Here is a 24,441-nt window from a genome sequence, read left to right as displayed (position 1 = left end):
TGAGTTAGCCTCTGTGTTGATTGCTGTTTGATGCCTGTGAGTTAGCCTCTGTGTTTACTGTTGTTTGATGCCTGTGAGTTAGCCTCTGTGTTTATTGCCTCTGTGTTAGTCAAGGTATCTGTCACAGTGCCTTCGGTTTCCCCCAATGAGGCATCAGTGTTTTCTGCCTGTCTGCATCTCACAATAAAATATACTTTTTGAAGATACTTTAAATTAAAAACAGCATTGGCATTTTAAAGACTACTTATTAGGCTTTTTTTGTTCTCTCCCGTTCCTTTGGTGTGTTATACAGCTTTTCCGTGCATGAGACGGCCTACAAAGTGGCAAAGCCCCGCCACCCAGAGTACCCGCCACAGGGAGGAACTCTCTCCCACATGAACCACTATTCTCAGCTGCTTGAATCGCCTTGCTGGAATTCCAGTCTGTAGCATACACATGATGTCCTAGTAGGCCTTGACTAGGTATATATCCCCAGGTCTATTACGCTAGGCTAACTATACACACCCAGGTCTATTTTCACTGGAATTGCAGTCTGGAAATGAACAATGGAGAAGAGCTTGTCACTCCAGTGTTCCATCCATGCCAACCAATCTGTGAGAATGGAATGGTTTCAGTACTGAGAATGAGAACAACACGCTGAAAAGTAATTTCGTCAATACGACTGCTGTTGAGGACGTTCAAATCTCTCTACAGGATTTGGAAAGTTTGATTTGCAAACTGTTTTTTTGTTGTAGCTATAGCGTTCTGCTTCCATGATCTCATTGTTCAGAAATGAACCCTCAAACTGATCCTATTGCTTCAACACTAATTTGAATGGAACATCATTAGCTATTCTCCTCGCCCAAGTAGAATTCAATGGACCGGGTCCAGACCACAAAGAACTGAGTGAGTGTGGGTTTGGCAAAGCCGGTCTAATATCCTCCCTTTCTGCTTAGTCAAGAGCATCTGAGCCTCTGCTGGAGCACTTCAGCCCACTGAAGACAGGACAGGGCCACAGACTGTCCTTTAAACCTGCAGTCAGCCCACTGAAGACAGGACAGGGCCACATACTGTCCTTTAAACATGCAGTCAGCCCACTGAAGACAGGACAGGGTCACAGACTGTCCTTTAAACATGCAGTCAGCCCACTGAAGACAGGACAGGGTCACAGACTGTCCTTTAAACATGAAGTCAGCCCACTGAAGACAGGACAGGGCCACATACTGTCCTTTAAACATGAAGTCAGCCCACTGAAGACAGGACAGGGTCACAGACTGTCCTTTAAACCTGCAGTCAGCCCAACGAAGACAGGACAGGGCCACATACTGTCCTTTAAACATGAAGTCAGCCCACTGAAGACAGGACAGGGTCACAGACTGTCCTTTAAACCTGCAGTCAGCCCACTGAAGACAGGACAGGGCCACATACTGTCCTTTAAACATGCAGTTATGTAGCACTTCTCCATTACTCTGAACACTCTAAACATGAGACTCACATTCAGACACACACAAACACGCACCCACATACACACACACACACACACACTCCACGCTCCAACGGTGAAGGCAGCCATTCTTGGCGTCGCCCAGTTTGTTGGGAGCCGGTGGCGGTCCCGTGTTTTGCTCGAGGACACTTTGACACGACTCCAGGAGGCGTGGGACCAACGCTGGGAACACGTCGCTCACTGCTTGACCACTTCATTTCCTGATTCTGGACCATCATTGGAATCACTCATCATGGTTCGCCATAAATTATTATATTTTGTCTATTTCTGTTTTTTTTTTTTTTTTTTGATTTAATTCACATTCGTTTCTTAATTTATTTTATTTAATTAAGATGAACAGAGAGATGTAAAAAGCCACCTCAGAGAGGTTCAGTATGAATGACTAGGATCCCAGTGTTCAACAGTATCACTCAGATCAGAGGGAGTCTACACACACCATAATAATCCTGACTCTGGCCCTGTCACCTCTGCCGTCACCGTGGCGATCAAACAGGCACCGTGATTGGTATTGATTTAGATATTATTACAGCTTCAGTGCTGATGACATTCATTTGCATTGGGACATAACTGGCACTGTTTTTGACCACTTGGCACATGACTTTAGAGCTGTTTTTGACCACTTGGCACATGACTTTAGAGCTGTTTTAGACCACTTGGCACAAAACTTATGAGCTGTTTTTGACCACTTGTCACATAACTTACAAGCTGTTTTTGACCATTTGTCACATGACTTTAGAGCTGTTTTTGACCACTTGGCACAACTTTAGAGCTGTTTTTGACCACTTGTCGCATAACTTACGAGCTGTTTTTGACCACTTGTCACATGACTTTAGAGCTGTTTTTGACCATTTGTCACATGGCTTTAGATCTGTTTTTGACCATTTCTCGAGACACAGAGTGGTTTGAGGCTTAATCGTCTTCAGATGTTTGCTTCGGCTCTAAAGACAGACAGCTGTGATTGAGTTTGTTTTGTAAATCTCCCAGTCATTACAGTAAAAGGAATAGCACCCCAGTGACATTCCCCTCATAGGGGTGCACACACACACACACACACACACACACACACACACACACACACACACACACACACACACACACACATACACACACACACACACACACACACCACTGATAGAGACATCCAGCAATGACATAACAACATCTAACCCTGTTCCCTTGGCCAACACAGAACTGAGAAGTGTGAGAGACGCCTAAGGAACTTCTCTACCGGTGTGTTTCTCTCTGAGCGTGATTCTTGGGGGAAAACACACACACACACACACACTGACAAGGAGGACAGGAGAGTTTGTGGAAAAATAAATCTCCGGATCTCAGGATGCTGTCATTTCCAAGCCTCCACATCTGGATAAGTGGACTGGGGGCTGTTGGTCTGATACTGGAAGTTTGCACAGCTGAAAGAGAGTGTCAGGGCTTTAAACTCGCCTTGAAGCGTCCTCTCTACTCCTGCCAAAGACTTTCACTCCATCCCCCTCCAGCAGGAAAGATTCTGAGAAGGGAGAAGGACACACACACATACACACACTCTCAAAGATATGCACACACACACACATTCAGAGACAAGCACCCATCCACCCAAACCGCCAAAACACACACACACACACACAACACACACACCCCACACACACACACTCACACACACCAACTACATCCCAAAGATGCTTGGGTTGACAGAAAATAGAGAAGCTTTCCGCAGGCCTTTCACACCAAAGAGAGAAGTCAGTCCTTCTTCCTCTGGACAAATTGTAAATCCCAGCCTGTCGTGGAGGAGACCTCCGCAGGGTCAAAGGGGCCACTGTTTTACTGCCCGCAGACAGGCCCGCCACATGCCTCTCTCTCCGCGCACGCACGCACTGCATCATGGGATAGGGAAGGTCCTTTTCCTCTCAGCTGCAGGATGTAGGACACACAGAGGGGTTGTGTGTGTGTGTGTGTGTGTGTGTGTGTGTGTGTGTGTGTGTGTGTGTGTGTGTGTGTGTGTGTGTGTGTGTGTGTGTGTGTGTGTGTGTACATACTGTCTGGAAGGAAGAGGTGAAAGGAGTTTCAGAGCTGCACACAACGTATCTTCAATGACCTTTTCAATTCGTTTGACCTGTTTTTCTTCTTCTTCTTCTTCTTCTTCTTCTTCTTCTTCTTCTTTACCTACCTCTGTTGACAGCAGTTGCTTCCTGGATTTTATATATATAACCTGATACATCTGTCTATAATCTAGATAGTATAGATATATACATACTGTACATACTATGTATATATATCCATGTGTGTATAGTGTGTGCTATAGAGGATGCTGTAGAGGTGGTGGCGTGGACCTGTGCCATATGGAGCGCTGGAGTTCTCGCCACCACGCTGGGAGCGTTCGTGGAATGTTTTTGCCCCCCGTGGCACTTTTCCAAGAACTGTGTGCTCCGCTGGGCAAGCACCACTCTACACCCAGTGTGAGTGTAAGTGTGTGTGTGTGTGTGTGTGTGTGTGTGCGTGCGTGTGCATGGGTGTATGTGTGTACAGGTGTGTGTGTGTGTGCATGGGTGTATGTGTGTACAGGTGTGTGTGTGTGTGTGTGCGTGCGTGTGTGTGTATTTTGGTGTGTGTGTGTTTGTGTGCGTGTGCATGTGTGTGTGTGCATAGGTGTATGTGTGTGTCTGTTTGTCCATACGTACGTGCGTGTGTGTGTGAAAGAGGGAGAGAGATATAGAGAGAGAGGGGCACAAGGAGGGGGTGGGAGAATCGGAGGGTGGATCCTTCAGAGATGAGATGGGAAATGCTCAGAGATAGCTGACGACAAGCCACACCCCCACAACCGCCACCCCCCCCCCCCCCCTCCCTTCAGTACGCCCCTGGCTTGAGCCCTTGGGATACTCTGTTCCTGCCCCCACCCCTACCCCTACCCCACTCCCACTCCCCGAGGGCCTCGGAAGGAAGAAGACTCCTTTTCGGCTGAAAAGAAACAGACGTCAGTCATGTTTCACAGCGAAATGGACACCTGCTCTGGTCAACGAGTCATGGCCACTTAGTCAACAAAGACAGGCCATAAATTCTCATGAAGTGTGGAGGACTGCACTGAATAATGTGCCTTTATTAGCAGCATGAAGAGTCAAGCTTGTTCTGTGTTAAAAGCAGAAAGGTGATTGGTGAAAATTCACCCTAGTTACCTCAGGACTCCGGAGCTGCATATAAGTACTGTATATTTATTAGACAAACAACAATTGCAATCGGGCTCACTCCCAGCACAAGGCTGAAAGTGAAGCCCTGATAAACACATCGCACAAGGTTTATATTGACAGAAGTTTAGTTTTCAGCAGGGATAACCACGTGGTGGATCTCTGACGTCCGTGGCTCCCTATATTGCAAGGATGGCAGTTTTGCACAAGGTCGGAAGAAGCTTATCACCTCTGGTCTAAACATGCTCTTGTACAAATGCAGACTAAGTGGCACCTAATATTCTAAGTTACACACACGCAGAAACACAGAAAAGCCATGTTCCTGCTTACATACTGTAACTACATGATTCATAGGTAATTAATAATACAAGGCACTTGATTATTATATTCTTAAGTAATTAACAGTGCTTGGAAATGATCTCCATCAAAAGGTCAGAAAGGTTACGTGAGGACATTAAAGGTAAACATTGTGGCAAAACAAATGGCATCATTATATAAATAAATCAACCTTCACAAAAAAAAAACGACTGTATAACATCATGAATACAAAACCATCAATCAGATCACCCAGCCTGTGAGTGAGTTGCCGTGGCAATAAAGACCTAGCAAGGGTGCAAATGGGGAATATTTTACACCATGGATGTGATCCCTCCACAGCCTGTGTACTTGCCCCACCTCACCCCTACTGCCCCAGACGGCAACGGACAGCTGAGACTCTGGGCCTCTGTCTTGGGTGATAGGGGGGCAAGATTGGGCTAACTTCACTAAACTACTGTCTGACCCACCCAGGAAACCCCTCCGTAATCCTCATCTCCGTTGTTTTTTTTTTACGGCTTTGTCGGGGCTTGCAGCGCTGTGTCGGGCTCCCACTGAAAAACAGCTGTTGCAGAGCCGCGTCCAGCGAGGCAGCCTGTCTGCACTCCCTCTGCCACGGAACCCAACGACACGTTTTATAAATGAATGTGGGGAGGGAGGGGAGGTGGCGGGAGGGAGTGTGTGTGTGTGTGTGTGTGTCTCTGTGTGTGTGTGTGTGCGTGTGAGCGCAAGCGGTGCTGTAATAGACACAGACGGACCCTGGACAACACAATAACATTGCTGAGTGTTGATGTCTTCAGTTTGCCAGGGAATGTGGGAGGAAATGTTCACAGATGTGAGCTCTAAAAAAGGACCTAACGAGTCCACTCACTCACACTCACACACAAACACACACACACACACACACTCACTCACACTCACACACACACACACACACACACACACACACACACACTCACACTCACACTCACACACACACACACACACGCACACACACACACACTCACACTCACTCACACTCTCTCACACACACTCACACTCACTCTCAGATATTTCCCCCCTCTCCACGATTTCACAACTAAACAATGCAAAAAAAAAAAAGAGAAGTGAGTTCAAATAGGGACTCCCCTGCAGTAACTTGATTAAACGAAATCCTAAAAACAAACACTGTCCCGGGCATGTCAAAGGCTATACTCCAAGGAAAAAGAACATGAAAACAGTATTTAAAAGGTGTGGTATGGACCGATACTGATAACAAAAGCAAAAAAAAAAAAACATTTCTCCCAACTGCACTAAGCTGAATGACTCTGCATACTGTTGAGTCACTCTGGAGTCTCAGTATCTCCACCTAATTGCTGCTGCGCACAAACAAGCGCGAATAAAAAGCACGTGCTAATGTAACAACGCCTCACATTTACTGGTTCTGAAGTCCATTGTGAGGGCATAATCAGTTTCCAAGGCACTGTCACTGTTTTGTGTTCCCGTGGCGATACCGTGGCGATGGGCCACACGCATGTGTGACTCGTTGGACAGGAGCCACAGGTTCGTCAACAGCCACCAAAGTGCTCGTTCTAGACATGGAGAGATTCTTGAAAAATTGAGCACAGACGACATGCCCCAACTTGCCTTGGGGTAGCAGGCAGATAGAGATAGAGAGAGAGAGAGAGAGAGAGAGAGAGAGAGAGAGAGAGAGTGAGAAAGAGAGAGAGAGAGTTCACCCTAGGCTATGGAGATAGTACTTGTTGCAGTATGTGTTACGTGTTAAGTTCTGCTGTCCAACAGACATGACCCCTGTGTACCAAACAATAACAGAACAAGACAAAACAAAACCTCCTCCAACCTTGACCCACCGCACCCCTGCACCCGTTCCAATCACACTTCTCGTGTCTACACGTTGTTAGAAAAATACAAAAGCAAGGCTAAAAAAAAAAAAAGCGTGCTCACACTTGGCTGCTGCGAACCTTCATGCATACCCAACAGGAGCCAACTCGGGTTCACATTTGGCTCACGTCTGGCTGAGATCTGGCACCGACGCGGCAGACCTGAGCCAGGATCAACAGCTACCCAGGAAACGGCTTCTCTTCACACCACCTGGCTGGAGTTTGTGTGCCAGAGAGGGGATTTTATGGCGCTGCGATTGTGTGTGCTGACGGCAGGGCCACGGTGTTTCTTCAGGCTTTCACCAAAGGCTGTGAACCTCACCAAGGAGGATTGTGGGATTGTGGGAGGGGGGGGGGGGGGCTGTGTGTGTGGTGAGACCAGGTGGGGTGTCTGGCTCCCAGGTAGGGTAGACACCTGCTGCGTAATTCATCTGTGTCTGGGCCCTCTGTGTGGTCGGTGCTATCTGATTGAATTAAAATGAGATGCATTCTCCTGCCAACTCTCTTTGTCTCTCATAGAGAAAAGAGTGAATGTGTGTGTATGTGGGTTACGTTTATATGTTTCTGCATGTGGTTGGTAGGGGAAGAGGTCTGGGATGTTTGTGTGTTTGTGTGTGTGTGTGTGTGTGTGTGTGTGTGTGTGGGGGGGGGTGTATGTGCGTGAGTTTGTACATTTATATACATGTGTTTGTGTACCTAGTGTAGCCCAGAGATAGCAGAACAGTGTTTTTTTTTGTTACAATGAACTTGGACTAGAGGGCAGTGGCAGTGTTTGTGTTTCTACACTTGATACAGTCCCACATGCCTTCTGAGTCCCTTTGTCCACACTCTCTAGCTCCGCACATATGGAGCTGGTTAGGGGTTTAACCTGCTCTCCAGCTGGTTCTCATTCACCCCAGTCTGGATGATGAAACATGTCAGGAGGACAAAATCATTTGTAAATCAGCATCTGCAAAAACGCACCAAAATCCGCGAGTGCGCTGTAGCTCTGTTGACAGTTGTATCTGCTCCGACTACCAGCGATACAAGAGCTCTGTCAAAACAGCTCCAACACCAAACACACTGAAGGTCACGCTAGAACGGTGCTGAATGCTTGAATAAGAGCGCTGCCCAGTCTCGTTCCTCTCTCTCTCTCTCTCGTTCCTCTCTCTCTCTCTCTCTCTCGTTCCGCTGCCCAGTCTCTCGTTCCCGTTCAAGTGTAACCCTGGAAAACACTCGCTGAGGAATATTCACACCTGTCCCTAATAGAGGAATATTCACACTTGTCCCTAATAAAGCTCTGGATACATGGATTCATTACTGCTAATATTGACAAGCACTGTGCAGAGAGGTCACCTTGACACCCTCGGTGGCAAAAGTTCATATTGACACTCTCAGTCTCACTGAGCCGTAACCTTGACATTGAACTCTGTCACTGAAAAACATAATATAGTAAACAGTTAACTGCAAACAGTGACACAGTGTGATTAGCTCAGAAACTGACATGTTACAGTTTCAATATCAACACATTTAATGATATTTGAGGGTAAAGCTGGAGATCATTTAAAATGGTGGCTGACACATTCAGATGAATGAATGTTAATGTAATCACTCTTTACTCGAAATAGATACTATTGCTCACGAAGGGGTATTTCAGATGAGTGGTTACAACAAAGAGACATAAACATCCTGTCTGGCGGACAGGTTCCTGGCGGGAAGACATAGAACCATTTCGGCGCCATCTTGTGGCCATTATTACGTTTAGCATCAAATTATCATGTTTTTTAGAGCTGAAATTATTTTACACTTTAGTTGGAATGAGAAAAATGTTTGTGGACATTATTTATCATGATTCAAAATAAACACATATTAAGTCCTTTTAAACAATAATACATAATTCAAATACTTACTTTAAAAAATGTAATGTATTAAGCACGCGTAAACAAAGGCCTCAATTACTTAAATAATACACGACGTGGATTTATTGAAATCTGCGGCATATAAGAATATAAGAATAAAATGGCTCGCTATATCACTCTACTAAGACTGCATTCTTTGAAGGAACTCCTTTAGGAAAATATCCGCCAAAGGCCCTGTTGTTTTGCCACACACATGTTTTCGATAATCTCGGATTTCTGAGGGTATTCATTTCTTAAACAACACCGTAGTTCTTGGTTCGTGGCAGGGAAAAGAACGAAGGCTTCCACGTGGAAAACAAAATATTTGCAGAGCTTTAAATGAGAAAAAAAAAATCAGACTTCGTGCGTGATGGTGACGGTCACATGATGCGTGGTGTGTGTATCAGGTTCTGACACCTTCTCTGGTGGTTCGAATCGGTTGTAGACGTGGTGTTAGGCAGGACAAAGAAACCGAAACACTATGCCCTTTGTTACTCCTCTCAGGTTAGTCTGCTACGGCTAAACTAGCGGCACTGTTAGCTTTTGCTAATCCAGGTGTCGGCATTGAGTTTCAATGTATTTATGAAAGGCAATATCATGCATAAAATCTCAGCAATGTCAACAAACGCCCTGCCCCGGACTTCTGAAAGCGCGCCCCTTGTATTTGGTTTCAGTTAATACATTTGACAAGTTGTCACCCTGTGGCATCATGCCAGCACAAGAGAACTCCCTCATTCACTCACTCACTCAATCACCCACCCCCTCCTCTCTAACACACATTCACACACGTATCCGCCACACTACTGCCTCATTTACTTCTAATAAAAGAAAGACACGTTGTGCCACTGCACAAACACAACCTGTTTCAAATAATGAAGCTAAGCTCGCTGGTGTTTATGTTATGTAGGAGGTTTGAGCATATATGGTGCCCCCCCCCGCTGGATCCAAAATGAAAAGGAAGCACTTTTTGTTGTGCAGGCAGCTGGACCTCTGCACACACTCTGAAAACCGCAGGCCTGGGTGGATGGAGACAGCCACTGCCAAAGCTGCCATGGAGTCTTATCTGGAGCATTAGAGAGTCTCTGATTGAGAACGACTGGGACCATCTGCACGCTATAAAGCTCATTTGTGTCTGCGTAGGTTGAGAGGATGACACGCGATCGCCCTCTGAGAGGAGACGAGGAACTGAGGTGCATCAGAGGGCAACAGCAGGGGGGGGGAACCGTGGGACCGTGGGAACCCCACTGAAATGAGTGTCTTCAGCGTGTCATGAGTGTCTTCAGCGTGTCATGAGGTGTCGCAGCTCTCCGTGGTCTGGGCGTCAGGCAGGTAAAGCTGATTTCATTTCTCTACTGTCAGCAGTCAGCTCACACATATGTGTGTTGGTGTCAGTGTTCAGCTACTCGTAGTGACCCCTATAGGGTTAGTGTCACAGTGTGTTGCAGTGTGTGTTGGTGTCAGTGTCCAGCTACTCGTAGTGACCCTTAGGGTTAGTGTCCCAGTGTGTGCCGGGGTCACTGCCTTTCCTTCACATTTCTCATCATTTCTGTTCTCCTCTAAATCATTTTTGATGACCTTGTACGTCGCTTTGGATAAAAGCGTCTGCTAAATGACTAAATGTAATGTAAATGTTTTTTTGATATTACACTGTGCTTTTGTTAGTTCTTTCGCTTGAAGGACCTGTATCTCTTTTCACATGAAAGGAACAGTCATTTGTTTCTGCATTGTGTGGCCTCTCTGTGTTGAAGGATTGTTGGCTGTTACTATGTGTTACTAGGTGTGAAGGGGGCTTATCCATGCATTTAGACAGTAAACGTTTCCTGTAATCTACAGGTGTGGTTCACAGCATTGCAGCTGCAATTAGAATGCATTATAATTCTGACTCCTGAATGCCAAAAAAGATAGGAGGGGGCGGGGAGAGGGAGAGACACAGCAAGAGGACGACAGAAAAACAGAGAAAAAAATTCCCTCACACACATGGTTTTTTTCAGAGAAGCCACGTACTGAACTGAACTCCTTCATCTTATCTCATGTTCCGCCTCGTCTGGTCGCCTCCAGCGTTTCTGCCTCACACGTCTCTGCCCTATCTTTATTTTTCTCAGCGCAACTCCTCCTCCTCCACCTCCTCCTCCTCCTCCTCCTCCTCCTCCTCCACCTCCTCCACCTCCTCCACCTCCTCCTCCTCGGCGTCTGGCTCGGCTGGCCCAGTGGGGTGCTCACACCTAGCCCGGCGAGGGAGGAGAGGGTTCAGGCTCTGCAGAGCTGCTGTCTGGGACTCGTGTATGAGGAGGATTAGTTCATATTTGATCCTCTTACGCCGGGTTGAAGAGGTGCCTGTGTCTGTCTCTGGTTGAATCACTGCCCTGTGCCTATATAAGGGATGTTTCCACTGCTGCAGCTGAGGGGATGTGGTTACCTGACTGGAGATCCTTAAATAAACACTGGAAAGAAATCTGCAAGAAAACTTAGATACTACAGCATTAAGAGGTGGTGCCATACACTCTGCCCATATCCCAGATACTGACCCGCCACCCTTTCATGGTAAATTACTCCATATTGAGGAACTTAAAGGCCAAAGGGCCTTTATTGTGCATTGTGCTCGTGTGCCTTGTGACAAAAACTGATGAGAGATGGTGATATGAGAGAGTCTGCAGGTGTTTCCTGTTGTTAAGGGAAGGTTCTGGAGGTGTATGGTCAGGTGAGGGACAGATAAACTCAACTTTAGTTTCATCTAGCTGCCCAGGCTATTCACTATTCACTAGGAAATCCTGTGAAAAATGTAAGAACAGCTTTTTAGTTGCCCAATACATGTATCAGTTTGCAAGCCAGATAGCTTCTATCAACATCAGCTGTGTTGGTGGTGTTTTTCAAGACAAGTCTGCTGGCTGTTACTTTAGACAAGGAGTCCTTCCAGCTGCGTTCAAGCATACTCGTGGATAAAATAACAGACAAGTTCCACTGTTAGCCACTAGGGGGAGTCACTGGTCCACTATGTGACCTTGTATTGCAACATGACTGGGAATCCAACCAGGAGTTTGACAGATGTGAGCTTCCAGTGGAAATGTTTGTTCATTTCCTACAGACATAATACGTGTCCTGAAACACCACTACTTGGGAATTTAAACCATTCTTCAATGTAACCTAGTTTTTCATTGGTGACTTGGAACTGTAAAATACAGCTGTTCTTTTGAGCACAGAGGCTAAATTGTGGTTTAAAACACTAAACTCGGTTGAGGAGGAAAATGCTCTGCTAACAACAGTGTTTGATGGCACATGGTGTGTGAAAAGGTCTTCAGACTGCCTCTGGTCCTCGCAGCTGTGAGGGACACTCCTGGAGCCAGACACTCTGGCCAGCGCGGTCCCAGGTGGGGGCTCTGAGTCAGTGAGAGGGAGGGAGGGAGGGAGAGAGAGAGAGAGAGAGAGAGAGAGAGAGAGAGAGAGAGAGAGAGAGAGAGAGAGAGAGAGAGAGAGAGAGAGGGAGAGGGAGAGGGAGAGCGAGAGCGTCAGTAAACAGCGGGCCAGGAAGTCCAGGGGCTGGTGGCAGAGAACAGAGTGTCTCTCCGCCTGGCTCCCTCTGAACTGGTGTACGGATACAGGGGGTCCCCTTAAAACACCCCACACTCGCTCCCTCTGACCTGTAAGAATACAGGGGTCCCCTTAAAACACCCCACACTCGCTCCCTCTGGCCTGGTGTACGGCTACAGGGGGGTCCCCTTTAAACACCCCACACTCGCTCCCTCTGGCCTGGTGTACGGCTACAGGGGGTCCCCTTTAAACACCCCACACTCGCTGCCTCTGGCCTGGTGTACGGATACAGGGGGGTTCCCTTAAAACACCCCACACTCGCTGCCTCTGACCTATACGGGTACAGGGGGGTCCCCTTAAAACACCCCACACTCGCTCCCTCTGGGTGTTCCACCTCAGGCCCCTTCTTTCTCTTTTTCTACCTTTCTCCATCTCACTCTCTCTCTCTCTGTAAATCCCTCTGTCTCTCTTTTATTTACCTCTCTTGCTGTCTCTCCTCTCACCCTGCCTCTCTATTCCTCCATCTCTTGTCCTTTCTCTCCCTCTCTCACGCCCTCTTTGCGCCCACCCTGGCCTGGGTACGACCAACGGAGGCGGCTGGGTCTTTGGAACATCTGCTCAGGTCAGAGGTCAGACCAGCTCAGATTGTTCCAGGCACATCTGGAGGTGTCTCCCTCTCCCCTCCACCCTTCCTCTCCTCTCCTCATCTCTCCTCTCCTCTCCTCTCCTCTCCTCTCCTCATCTCTCTCCTCTCCTCATCTCTCTCTGATCCTCTCCTCGTCTGGCTCACCCATCATGATAGTGCTTTTTGCGTTGCTTGAAAGCCTTTCTCTCTCTCTCTCTCTCTCTCTCACTTTCACTCGTTTTTTTTCCATTTTGGGCCGCGGTGTACCAAAGTAGATTTACCTTCAATAACCATTTATTAAATCTCTCTCCATTAAAGTGTCCGTCCTCCCATGAGCGCGGCGGGCATTAAGCCTGATTACAGAAGCGGCGGGGGGGGAGGGAGACGGGGGGTCTATGTGTCAAGCACGCGCCGTCAACTGACTTTTTATCCCCCGCCTGCATGTCTCTATCCTGTCAGTTTGACAGAGAGCTGCCACACACCAGCCAAGAGTGGGAGAGTAGGAGAGCAATGATCCAGAGGGCCGTGGCAACTCCGACGTTCTCAGTGGTGTTTCCGTGGTGACTCCAGTGACACACAACCTGTCCAGCAGCATCCATCCGTCCATCCGTCCATCCCGCCATGATCTGAGCAGCCCGCCGCTGAGTGCCCCGGACCACAACACAGATAATCCTAAAGAGAGACCAACAGCAGGCAAGCATGTTCCTGTGAAAACGTTCGCCCTCAAAACTCCCTCATGGACCGAGGAACGGGAACGAAGAAGGGCTCCTTCAAGCGTGGGGGCTCAATGAAGCGCACCATATCCGGGTCGCAGAGGGTAAGTGTGCTCACTCCGTTGCCAAAAGCGCTCGCGAGTGGCCTTAACGCTCTGTGCACAGCTAACACTGTTAGCATGGCTTAGCTTAGCAAGAACAGACCAACAAAAACGATGAGCGTCATAATTCACATACTCTGATGTTAGCTCATCCTTTTTGTTCTAAACAGTGTGTCTACTGTGATCACCGATTTAGTGGAACATGGGCCTGCACCTGGAGTGTGCTGTTAAGTAGTATGAATGTGAAGTATCCGATTTTGGAGATGCCGTCAGCTGTGGTGCAGTTAGCAACAGTTAAGCTAGGAAACGGCACCAACTAGCAACAGGTCACTGACAGCGGGAACATTAGACTGAGTATATTTTCGTTATGTATTTGGTATGCAAAAACTTTTTATCCAAAGCAATTTGCAATACGGGGAAGGAACGCATTTTACCAGATTTGTTGAACTAATGAATCACTACAATCGTAAAGTACTAAACCATACCAACCAACCAATCAGGAGACACTAGAGAGGTGTCTGCATCTTTCACAAGACTATGTTTCTTATTTTTAAGATTTTTTTTTTTAGATTTTTATTTCTTATTCTTATGTTTCTCATAGCAAACAGCATAAACATTTTAAAAGTGCAATATCTTTTTTTAAAGAAAATATTTTTTCCAGGCTCACAATAAAGTGCCATCACACTCGTTTTTTGTACAAGATGTAAAAATGGCTTTAAAGCAATGGTGTTACCCTGATTGTGTTCCCAGACGTCCATTAGAGATCTGTGTTTTATATGACAGAGTAGGACTGTTGTGGAGTCTTGGCCATTTTACAGATTATGCAAAATACTTGGAAACACTGAGTTTTGTTCTTATACTTTTTTATTTACTTTTGTTGTTTACATTTCACCTTTAATAAGATAATATAGTTTCTTAATGTGGTTTTCCGTGGTAGCAATAATACATTCAGTGTGAATGAGACTGAGTGATTTATCTTCCTGTGAGCCTGAAGTTAAAGCATCTAAGCTCTCTGTCCCAACGGCATCTAACGTCCTAAAAGACAGAGAGACAGAGACAAAGAGACAGAGACTGAAAGACAGAGAGACAGAGAGACAGAGACAAAGAGACAGAGACAGAAAGACAGAGAGACAGAGACAGAGAGACCAGCTCAGATAAAGACGTCCCTAAAGCGAATGGTTGAGCTTCTAGTCTGACACAGGTCACTGCTGTATCCCAGCCTCTGTGTCCCACTTGGCCTCCCTCTTCCAGATGTTTTACCACTTGACGTCTGAAGGCTTCGCCCCGTGGACCTAGAGAACATCTGTAATTGCACACTGTGTGATTCTGGTTAAGGCTTCATAACACTAGACCGTAAAAACAGCCCCTGCGAGCTTTACACCTGCTCTTGTGAATCTGACAAACTCATATTACAGTGCTATTTTCTCCTTTACTGCCTTGAGATGGCTCTGTCCGGTCTCTAAAGCACTCCATAAATGTAGCATGTGGTCTGATTAAGAGGTTTGTTTTGTTTTATTTCGGTTGTGGAAAATCTACTCTAGAGTGTTACAATGTTTTTGCTGAAATGTGTGTCCGTGAAATCAGCTATTTCTACAGGAACAAAACATTCCACCAACAAAAGGCCCAACAGAGAAAAGGTAGTTTCTTAAAAGAGTAAGGAATTGTGTTTTAAATTAATTTTGACTTCTGAACACAAAATATTGTTATTGGAGACACACATGCAATATAATTATATTATAATGATATAAGGTGATGACACAGATAGGGTAGTCTAATCCAAGCTGTTTTAAGTTTTATCCAGTCCAAGTTTGATTTTAAACCCAAAACAGGGATGTCTGGGTTAAAGTCAAAGGCATGCCTTATGGCACTCTGAATGTGATCAAACGTAACGATGTCATGCTGGAATAATGAGAAGATTCTGCGTAGCTTGAAGTTTATATTAGTTATTCCTTATTAATTTGTATTTTAGGGTCAGAGAAAGTAAACTAATGCATCTCTAGGCCAACAATTAAGATGCTTGCAGTGCACACAAATGTTGTCATGCCTTTACTTAGGAATTTACTTAGAAATACTTCATAGTGTCACATATTTTCAGTTTTGGACGGCAAAACAACATACTGCACCATATTGTGTGTACCTAATAAACTGCTCCAAGCGTTAAAATCATTTGAAAAAGTAGTAATGGACAGTTCACTGCCAGTGTGGCAGATATTAAAAGCGCAGAACTAAAGTAAAGAGTGTCATTGCATACACCAAGGTCTGAATGCTGCTTCTAAGCCCAGAGGCTGTTTCTGGTCCCTCCTCAGTCAGTGGGGGTCGGAGAAAAGCTCTAGAGCACATGGTCCCCTCACATGAGAGTCATGTGACCTGACCCCCACAGCATCTGACCCCCACAGCATATCACAGGATAGTATAGCACAGCATAGGATATCACATGATAGCACAGCATAGGATAGCGCAGCATAGGATAGCATAGGATAGGATACCACAGGATAGCATAGCACAGCACAGCAGTCCTGTCCTGCCTGTTAGAACAGAAGCACATAGGAAAGTAGAGATAGACAAGAAAAGGATGGAGGAGATGAGTTGCAGCATAAGGAAGGGAGACAGATATATATATATAGAGAGAGAGCGAGAGAGAGGGAGAAAGAGAGAGAGAGAGGTAGAAGGAATGAAAAATGAAAGGAGAGCAAAAGAGGGTGCTGCTGTAGAGTAGCATTGAGCGGGGTGGGGTGCAAAGGACGAGGGGTGAGGTGCAAAGGACAGGGGGCGCTGCATGAATAAGGCAGAGGGGGAGAGAGGAGGGAATATCTAAGCAAAGAAGCAGGCATGACACCTCCGGGCCACCGTAGACAGCCTGGTCCCTAATCCTATATGATGGGCCAGTACGGGTGCCGCCAGCTGAGGCAGATTAGAGGACTTTGCTTTTATTCTTTAGCATAAATGCTTTCATGCCATTTAACAGACAACACATAAACACAGTCCCGTGAACTGTTGAGGAAGGCGAGACACTGGCTTTATGGTATCTGCAATGATGGCGGAAGAATGGAACACGGAACACTTAGAGAAAGAATGTGTTGAATGCAGTCTTAGAAGTCTGTACTTAATAGAACTAAGATCGTGAACGTGTGGGGTCGTTAGATTTACAGCAATTGTTTGGCCCTGAAGGTAGGATGAATCCTGTTTGGAACAGTGTCCTTCTCTCTGCTTCGTGTTTCTACGCACAAAATGCTTCTGCAGAAAGGGATGAGTGGGAACGGTGTCATACAGAGATCTCCACTTGCAGGCGTGACGTGACGTTCGTGCCTTTTTTTTACTCTCTCATCAGACTCAACTGTTCCGGGGGCAAAAATATCCCAGGCCATTTCAGAGCATGAAATTGGTAACAGAAATAGTGAAGAGCGTGGCACAGTGGATCCGTTCTTCTGGCCATCAAGAGGGTTGCTTCAAAAGTACCATTCAGTTTGGTTTAAATACTGCATTTTTTTACAAGTGGAAAAAAAACACAGCTTCACAGATACCGATGTCCACTCAAATCACAGACATTCCTTGATGTTCGCATTTGAGGGGGGCATTGTAACTCCAATAAAATAATTATTTTAAGGATATAATTGAGTGAATAGATTTATTCTCTAAAAATGATTAGAGTTTAATCCTGAGCAGTGTGGTTCGGGAGCTTTTAGGATTTCATAATTATGTTGAGACTCGGAGACTACAGAGTCTTGTTTTAGCAGGCGGAGGCTCACATTCGGATGGGGCTACGGCGAACCCCAACGTGCCGGATAAAGATTACTAACATCCAATTCCTAACCAGGGTTGTGTAACTCCACAGTCTACTGCATCATCCAATTTGGGTGCAGTCCTAGAATTATGCCCTATCCTGTTTATTCTAGTCATTACGAAATTAGGCATTGTGTAATATAGATTCTTAAATAATTGATACCTCTAAATCTGCAATTATTTATTTTTCATACCATCACTGCAACCGCTAATCCTGGATTTCAATCCTCAACACAAAAAGACTTTTTGTATTAAAGCTGGTCTGTCCATTTACCCTAGGTAGGCCACAGAGCTGGTCTGTGTATGTACCCTAGGTAGGCCACAGAGCTGGTCTGTGTATGTACCCTAGGTAGGCCGCAGCGTGGAGAGATTCGCACCTTCACATCACTCTCCTCCCTTATATTCACATGACATATAAACATGATCTTTGACTGCAGAAAAACATGAAAGAGCAGCCAGTTAATGCATGGGACAGTCAGTCATCCTTTAGGAATGTCAACCTTCTTAGAAGCGCATCAAAGTTCTATTAAAAGCACAGCCGCTTGTTAAGAGCATATCAAAACCATCAGACGAATCCTTCAGGGATTAGCGAGAGTTTTGTTAGTCCCTGTTGTGTGATTTCATTCCTGCATGTGATGATTAGGAAGAAGTGTGGGGGAACTGACAGCGCTAACCCAGATTGCAACAGTTAGAACAATCCCAGCCCTTCCAAGAATGTGTGCAGCAACCAGTCTTGAAACAGATGACAGCTCTCTCCCGCTTTGCCGTGAAACTAATCCCTCTCATACCAACATCCTCTCTCTCTCTCTATCTCTCCCAAACACACACACATCTCTCTTCATAAACACACTTGCACACTCACTCACTCACTCATTTCTCTGTCAATCTCCTGCACACACACGCACACACATCTCTCTTTCTCTCTCTCTCTGTCTTGCTCTCTTAACACCCAAAGATGAGCAGTCCCCTCTGCCGTGAGTTTAGAGGTTTAGGCATGCATCCAAATACGTATGTCTGGGAATAGGCCTGGCCTGGCCTCACCAGATGGGTGGCTTCCTGGCAGGGGAGTTTGTAACCAGCCCACCGTTCCCTCCGTATTCACCGGAGAGGAAGCGCGTGTCGCTGCTGGAACGCCGAAGCCCACATTTTCCACCTCGTTTTTGGCCGCCTTAATTAGTGTTGCCACGGAAACAGGCCTACTGCTGCTGAACAACACGCTAGTCCATTACACTTGGCTCTGCCATCAGGCTGTAGTGGACATCTGAAGAGAAATGGTCACGCTGGGATTCAGTTTACACTCATTAGGTAGATCTAGAGAAGAGAATCCGGATTCACTTAACTATTCTCAGGCCGAAGAGAATCTGGATTCCTTTGTTAGGCCAGCTATTCAGTTTGTGTGTGTGTGTGTGTGTGTGTGTGTGTGTGTGTGTGTGTGTGATGTGGACACAGTCTTATCACTGATCATCATGATTTTAGAGTTCAGAAAGGGTTGGTGTTAAAACACTGTGAGAAGTCTTGTGAAGTCTTGTGAAGAAGGGCTCACATGTATAAAGTGATAGTTGTTAAGAGGGGGGGGGGGGGGGGGGGGGGTGTTCTCGTCTGCTAACCCCACCCCTAGTCACAACCCCACAACCCCTACGACCCCCCGCCCCCCCCCCAACTCGTCTTAAACACACATCTTATGACCCGAACAAATCTCAGGGCTAATCAGCGACATGTTGTGCTCATGTGAGTGTGTGTGTGTGTGTGTGTGTGTGTGTGTGTGTGTTGTGCTCATGTGATGGCTAACTGGATTTTCAAACCCCAGCAAGACAATGAGGCCCTTTTAGAATGGGCCTGGGTAAAAAAACGGCCATTTTAAAGAGGTTAAGGGAATTAAGGAAAAGCTCGGCTGGCACTCAGCAGACATTGCGGCTCCTTGGTCCGTGGCTAGCTTACGTGGCTGGGATAAAATAGACATATATCGATACCAAACCAACACATTTCACCCCCCGCAGTCTATATGCAAAAAAAAAAAACCTAGCCAGTAACAGTTTGTGGACGTGATCCAGGACTGTACAGTAATGCACAAGTGCCTCTTAGTGCAGGCCTTTTCAGTTGGTATTAAGTTCTTGCAACACGCACTTAATTTGTCCTCCCCATTAGTAGCAACTTTCATGTCCTGTCTAGAGTCCTGTCCTGCATGCCGTGTCTGCATGCTCCTGCAAGTTATGCTTATCGTTGATCTGCTCTCGGTGTACCAGCTAGAGAAAGGCCTCAGGAATACATGGATGTTATCTCCCAGAGACACCAGACCCAGCATTATGTTTGGGATTTACTTACCGCTCACATTCTGCTGTGTCTGCTAAAAATGTAACATTCTCTCGCCTTGGGTCACTGGAGTAGTGACACGTATAAGAGAGATGTTGGTACATTCAAAATGTGAAATCGCTGTAATGTGCCCGTGCTATTAGCTTCTGAATGGGGTTGTTTATCCATGATCACAATGTGGCATGCGAAAAAAGGAAAAAAAAAAACAGACAGATAGCAGACAGATAGCAGGCATATATCGGAGTTTGGTCGGTGGTGTGCCACTTCTGGTCTGCTCTCGGACTTCAGTCTAGTTTCACTGGGTGCGGATATCAAGAAAATAACATACAATGTTAGCAATTCCTTCTAAATCATATCTTTGGCATAGTCTATTTAAAATGTCAGCCGCTGAACAGAAGTTGTCCGTGGCCAGTCGGTCCACTGGGGGCAGAGCGGGCCGTCCGCTGGCCTTGTGCCATCTGGGCAAACACTCATCTTGTGCTATCTGGGCAAAGACTCATCTTGTGCTATCTGGGCAAAGACTCATCTTGTGCTATCTGGGTAAAGATTCATCTTGTGCTATCTGGGCAAAGACTCATCTTGTGCTATCTGGGTAAAGATTCATCTTGTGCTATCTGGGCAAAGACTCATCTTGTGCTATCTGGGTAAAGATTCATCTTGTGCTATCTGGGCAAAGACTCATCTTGTGCTATCTGGGTAAAGACTCATCTTGTTGCTGGAAAAGTAAAGAGCATATTCTCTAACACTGTAGAACTATGTGTCAGAGCGTGTGTGTGTGTGTGTGTGTGTGTGTGTGTGTGTGTGTGAGCAGGTCTGCTCTTGTCTCAGATTAGTGGCAGAATTTCCTTCTAAATTACCGTGAGAACTTTAATCTGTTTTAATTTCAACTCCAGGAGGAAATCCTATTTTGATGCATGTGGCACTGATACGTCTTGTTGCAGATCCGCGAGCCACTGAATGATGTTTATTGTTGCCGGGCTTCTGGTAAGACCCGTTAATTCATTCGACGCGACAAAATCGGATCCTTGAGACTGTAAAACTCTCCTCCTCAGGGACGTTACCTTGCGCAGTGGAAACTCTAACCAGTCCGCTCATTTCTCTCAGGATTTGGGCTTTAATTTTGGCGGATAATGAGTTTAAGTAAGCTGATAGAAATGCGTCACACTGTACGAATGACGGGTGCGAGTGTTCTTTTGTTTCTGCTCAGCTTTAATTAAGTTCGGAACACGTGCGTCTCCAAAGCAGCTCCGGCGGGCTGGCGTGTGGTGAAGAGGAGGGGAAAAATACCTTCCGGTTCCTTCTCTCTCCACCCTTCATCTGTCCATCTACAGCCTCTCTCTGTCTCTCTCTCCTCCACTCTCTCTCTTTCTCTCTTCACCTCTCTCTCTCTCTCTCTCTCTCTCTCTCTTGCGCACGCTGAAAGCGGTGGTGTTGCCCCGCCAACCATAAAAGGCGAACCCTGGAGATTGGCTATCATTTTAGCTGTGTACGCTTCATATGCGATTGGCTATCATTTTAGCTGTGTACGCTTCATATTTGAATGGTTGACCCAACAAATGTGGCAAAACCCAGAAACAAAGCCTAGGCTGATCCAGACACCCACGCCTACAGCTCGGACTCAGGACGTGTGTGTGTGTGTGTGTGTGTGTGAGGACGTGTTATGTAAGATCCTCTCCTGTATTAAATGAGTTCAGTCACCTCACACAATGTAGGTCCTCTGCTTACTGTTTCAAACTACATATCAATCACAATCTAAAAGTGTTAAATAAAGTCACTGACTGAGTCTTGCTGCTGCAAAAGACGATGTCTTTGTGACTACTTATGGACACATACAAGGGGTAGAAGCCATTTCAGCAGTGACCAGAGGCACACAAGCAGAAAGGACTGTATAACAGCGTTTTAGCCGTGCTTGACTGGAAGGCCTCTGCCCGCTCAAACTGACAAGGTGGTCTGGCTCAGCCTCTGACCAGAGGCTTGTCTCATGCCATCTTTGGCCCAGACGTGTCCAGCAAACACAGAAGTCAGATAAACTTTCACGTCTTCTCCTCACTTTCAGCTTTTTTTTTCTTCTCGCTATCTTACTGATGCAGCGGCTAAACTGTTCTTATTAAAATCAAATCAAATCAGGAGTGGGCAGACTAGCTGCGGTTTGCGAGGCGTCTGCAAGAAGACGTCTCATTTAAGGGCCAGAGTCTGCGGAGCCCCTCATGCCTGGGCGAGATTCCGTCCCGGTTCTCCGTCAGAACCATTTTCCTCGGGTAGAACACGACTGGTGGAAATAGAGATTAACTGCAATTAGTGTGCGCTGACCTTGCCCCCTGCTGGAGTCCAGTCATGTCTTAACAAGGCCCCTTTCAAAAGGATTTCTGCGTCCAATTCTCTCAATTATGCAAATGGGGTTGAAATCAAAGAGGTTGGAAGGGGGGGGGCTCTTTCAAATTAAAAGTCCTCTCTTTGTTGCCCTTGTTTTTCTTCTTTTCTTTTCTTCTTTTCTTTTTTTTTTTTTTTACCCAAACTGGATTTCCTCCCTCTGTTTTTTGGGGCTGGACAGCCATCCCCACTATCCCCCCCATCCCTGACTATCCCTGATAGACGCGAAAGCTGGGCCTGTCAGCCCAAGCAAGGGAGCCCAGAAAAAGAGAGAGAGAGAGAGAGAGGGAGAGAGAGAGAGAGAGAGACAGAGAGAGAGAGAAAGGGGTTTGGGAGAAATTTGGAGATTAATAGGGGGGTGGCTATCAAAGTAGATTTGTTGTGCCTTGTTCCAGCGATGGATGAAAATACCCTGTGGGCAAGTGGAGCCAGGGTCATGGGACTCCCTCCCAAAAGGATTACCTTCAACTGGAGTCATGGGACCAGAGGCGAACAAAGGGCTGGCTCACATGCTCATCATATGAACGGCCCCTCATAAAGTGATGAAGTTTCATGTCTTGTGAGATTCACTGAGCCCTGGCACACCGGGAGAGAGAGAGCGAGCACCCCTGAGCTCTGGCTCTCCGGGAGAGAGAGAACACCCCTGCCAGAGTGGCTCCGTAGCGGGATGTCGGGGCACCACCGCCGGTGTGGAGAGAGAGAGAGAGCGCTGGCTGGCCGGCCGGGTTCCTGGGCCCCTTGCCTCTGCCTAACCAGGTAGCCGGGCTGAAGCTAAGGCTGGCCCTCAGCCCCGGTCGCAGAGCACAGCGCAGCAGGTAGGACTCACTTCACACTCGCTCAGGCTGGTTGGGCGCAGACAGACAGCGTGAGCGCTACACTGGGTGTTAGGGGGCTTTCAAGGGCTTGTGAGAGAACGGAGAGAGCTGGGAGTTTTCTGAGACGCAGAGACCCCTCTGACGGTCTGCTTTTGCTGTGCCTGTGATTTGCTTGAGTGTGGATGAACTGTTTTCGGAGAGCCTGTGCTTTTTTAGAAGTCAGTGGGGATGGTGGTGGTTGAGCTTTGAGTTTGAACTGTGCTGTCCACACATGGAGAAATCTTTTGCAAGCTTTTTTGTACTGCTACGGCACTGAATTATAATTTTGACACCTGTTGAATGAGTTGGATGGGAAGCATTTGCTAGTTTAAATCTGTATATGAGATTACTAAAGTAAATGCAACATTTTCAACAGTCTTTTTGGCTTCTAATAATTACTTTTAAATTTGCTAAATTTGCTTCTAAATTTTCTGAACTTGCTTCGAGGTTTTGTGTTCCGATTTTGCAAACATCTTAATCAATTCAATCAAAAAATGGTTTCTCTTGCACAATTTTATAAGATGAGTATTTTGTAAAAAAAAAAAAAGAAAAGAAAAAAGCAGCCATTTCGAATGTTGTTGAAAAAAAAACAGGTTACTGTATTTTAATAATCTGATTGCTCTCAGAAGTTACATTACTCAGCTGAACACTGAGCTTTTGGGTCACTTTAAACCCAATCATTTCCTGGAAGAATTAGAACGGAGTAGAATGGCAGTCTTGATGAGCCCGTTTTGTGCCGTACCAAACACTCTCTCACAGAACTTCCTGGAGAGATTTGCTTCCAAAGCTTTAGTTTTAATTAGGGCTGAGCCCAAAACAAAAGGCCTAGACGGCGTCCACCAGGAACGAAAGGTTATTTTGGTCCGACACTGGAACCAGATCAAAACTCTTTCATGGCAGAGTTTGACATGTCCATTTAGGAAGGCTTCTTTTTTTTGGTGAGTTCCATGGCCTCTTCCTCCAGGGTTCTGAAAAGGAGGGCAGTGACCGTGGAGCAGAACCATGGAGCAGAAACAGTTTGGGGTTCTAATTTGACGCGCACTAATAACTTCAGGGAAAACAGAGCTATCTCTCTGGATGTGGTCAACGGCTTCTCTTGGCTCCGCGACCCCCGCCCTTTAATCATGTGACCCCTCTGTCTCTGCTTTCTCTACTCTAACCGCTCTGAGCGGGCACCCCACCGCGCTCACACAATGGCCGTGTCAGTGGGGGCACACCCTAATGGCCGTGTCCGTGGGGACACACCCTAACCCTCTGGGATGGGACTCAGTGTGTCATGAGGGCTTCCTTCATCCAGAAAAGAGAAATTTACATAGAATTCAGTTTTTTATTCCTAATTCCTTTATTCCTTTTTACCTTGGGAAGGGTGTTTTTCATTGCAGAATATGAGTATGAGTATATGTGTATTTGTTTTCTGCCTTAAGTATGATAG

General features: G+C 46.3%; 1 protein-coding gene across 5 annotated transcripts in view; it reads left to right on the top strand.

The window, feature by feature from the left end:
- Positions 1-9,519: 9,519 nt before the first annotated feature.
- LOC105892398 (transient receptor potential cation channel subfamily M member 1) overlaps positions 9,520-24,441 on the top strand; it is a 44,097-nt gene continuing 29,175 nt past the window's right edge. For 2 of the 5 annotated variants that reach the window (XM_031564843.2, XM_031564842.2), the window contains exons 1-2: positions 9,520-10,060; positions 13,341-13,698. In XM_031564843.2, coding sequence (XP_031420703.1) covers positions 13,618-13,698 — 81 coding nt within the window. In that variant the 5' untranslated portion in view covers positions 9,520-10,060; positions 13,341-13,617. The remainder of the gene's footprint in view (positions 10,061-13,340; positions 13,699-24,441) is intronic. The other 3 variants (XR_004163408.2, XR_004163410.2, XM_031564845.2) reach the window with 3 other exon arrangements.

The sequence above is a fragment of the Clupea harengus genome, chromosome 3 (assembly GCF_900700415.2).
Source record: "Clupea harengus chromosome 3, Ch_v2.0.2, whole genome shotgun sequence".
NCBI classification, from domain to species: Eukaryota; Metazoa; Chordata; class Actinopteri; order Clupeiformes; family Clupeidae; genus Clupea; species Clupea harengus.
The sequence above is the reverse complement of the archived record's forward strand: the minus strand, read 5'-3'. Positions and strand labels throughout refer to the sequence as shown.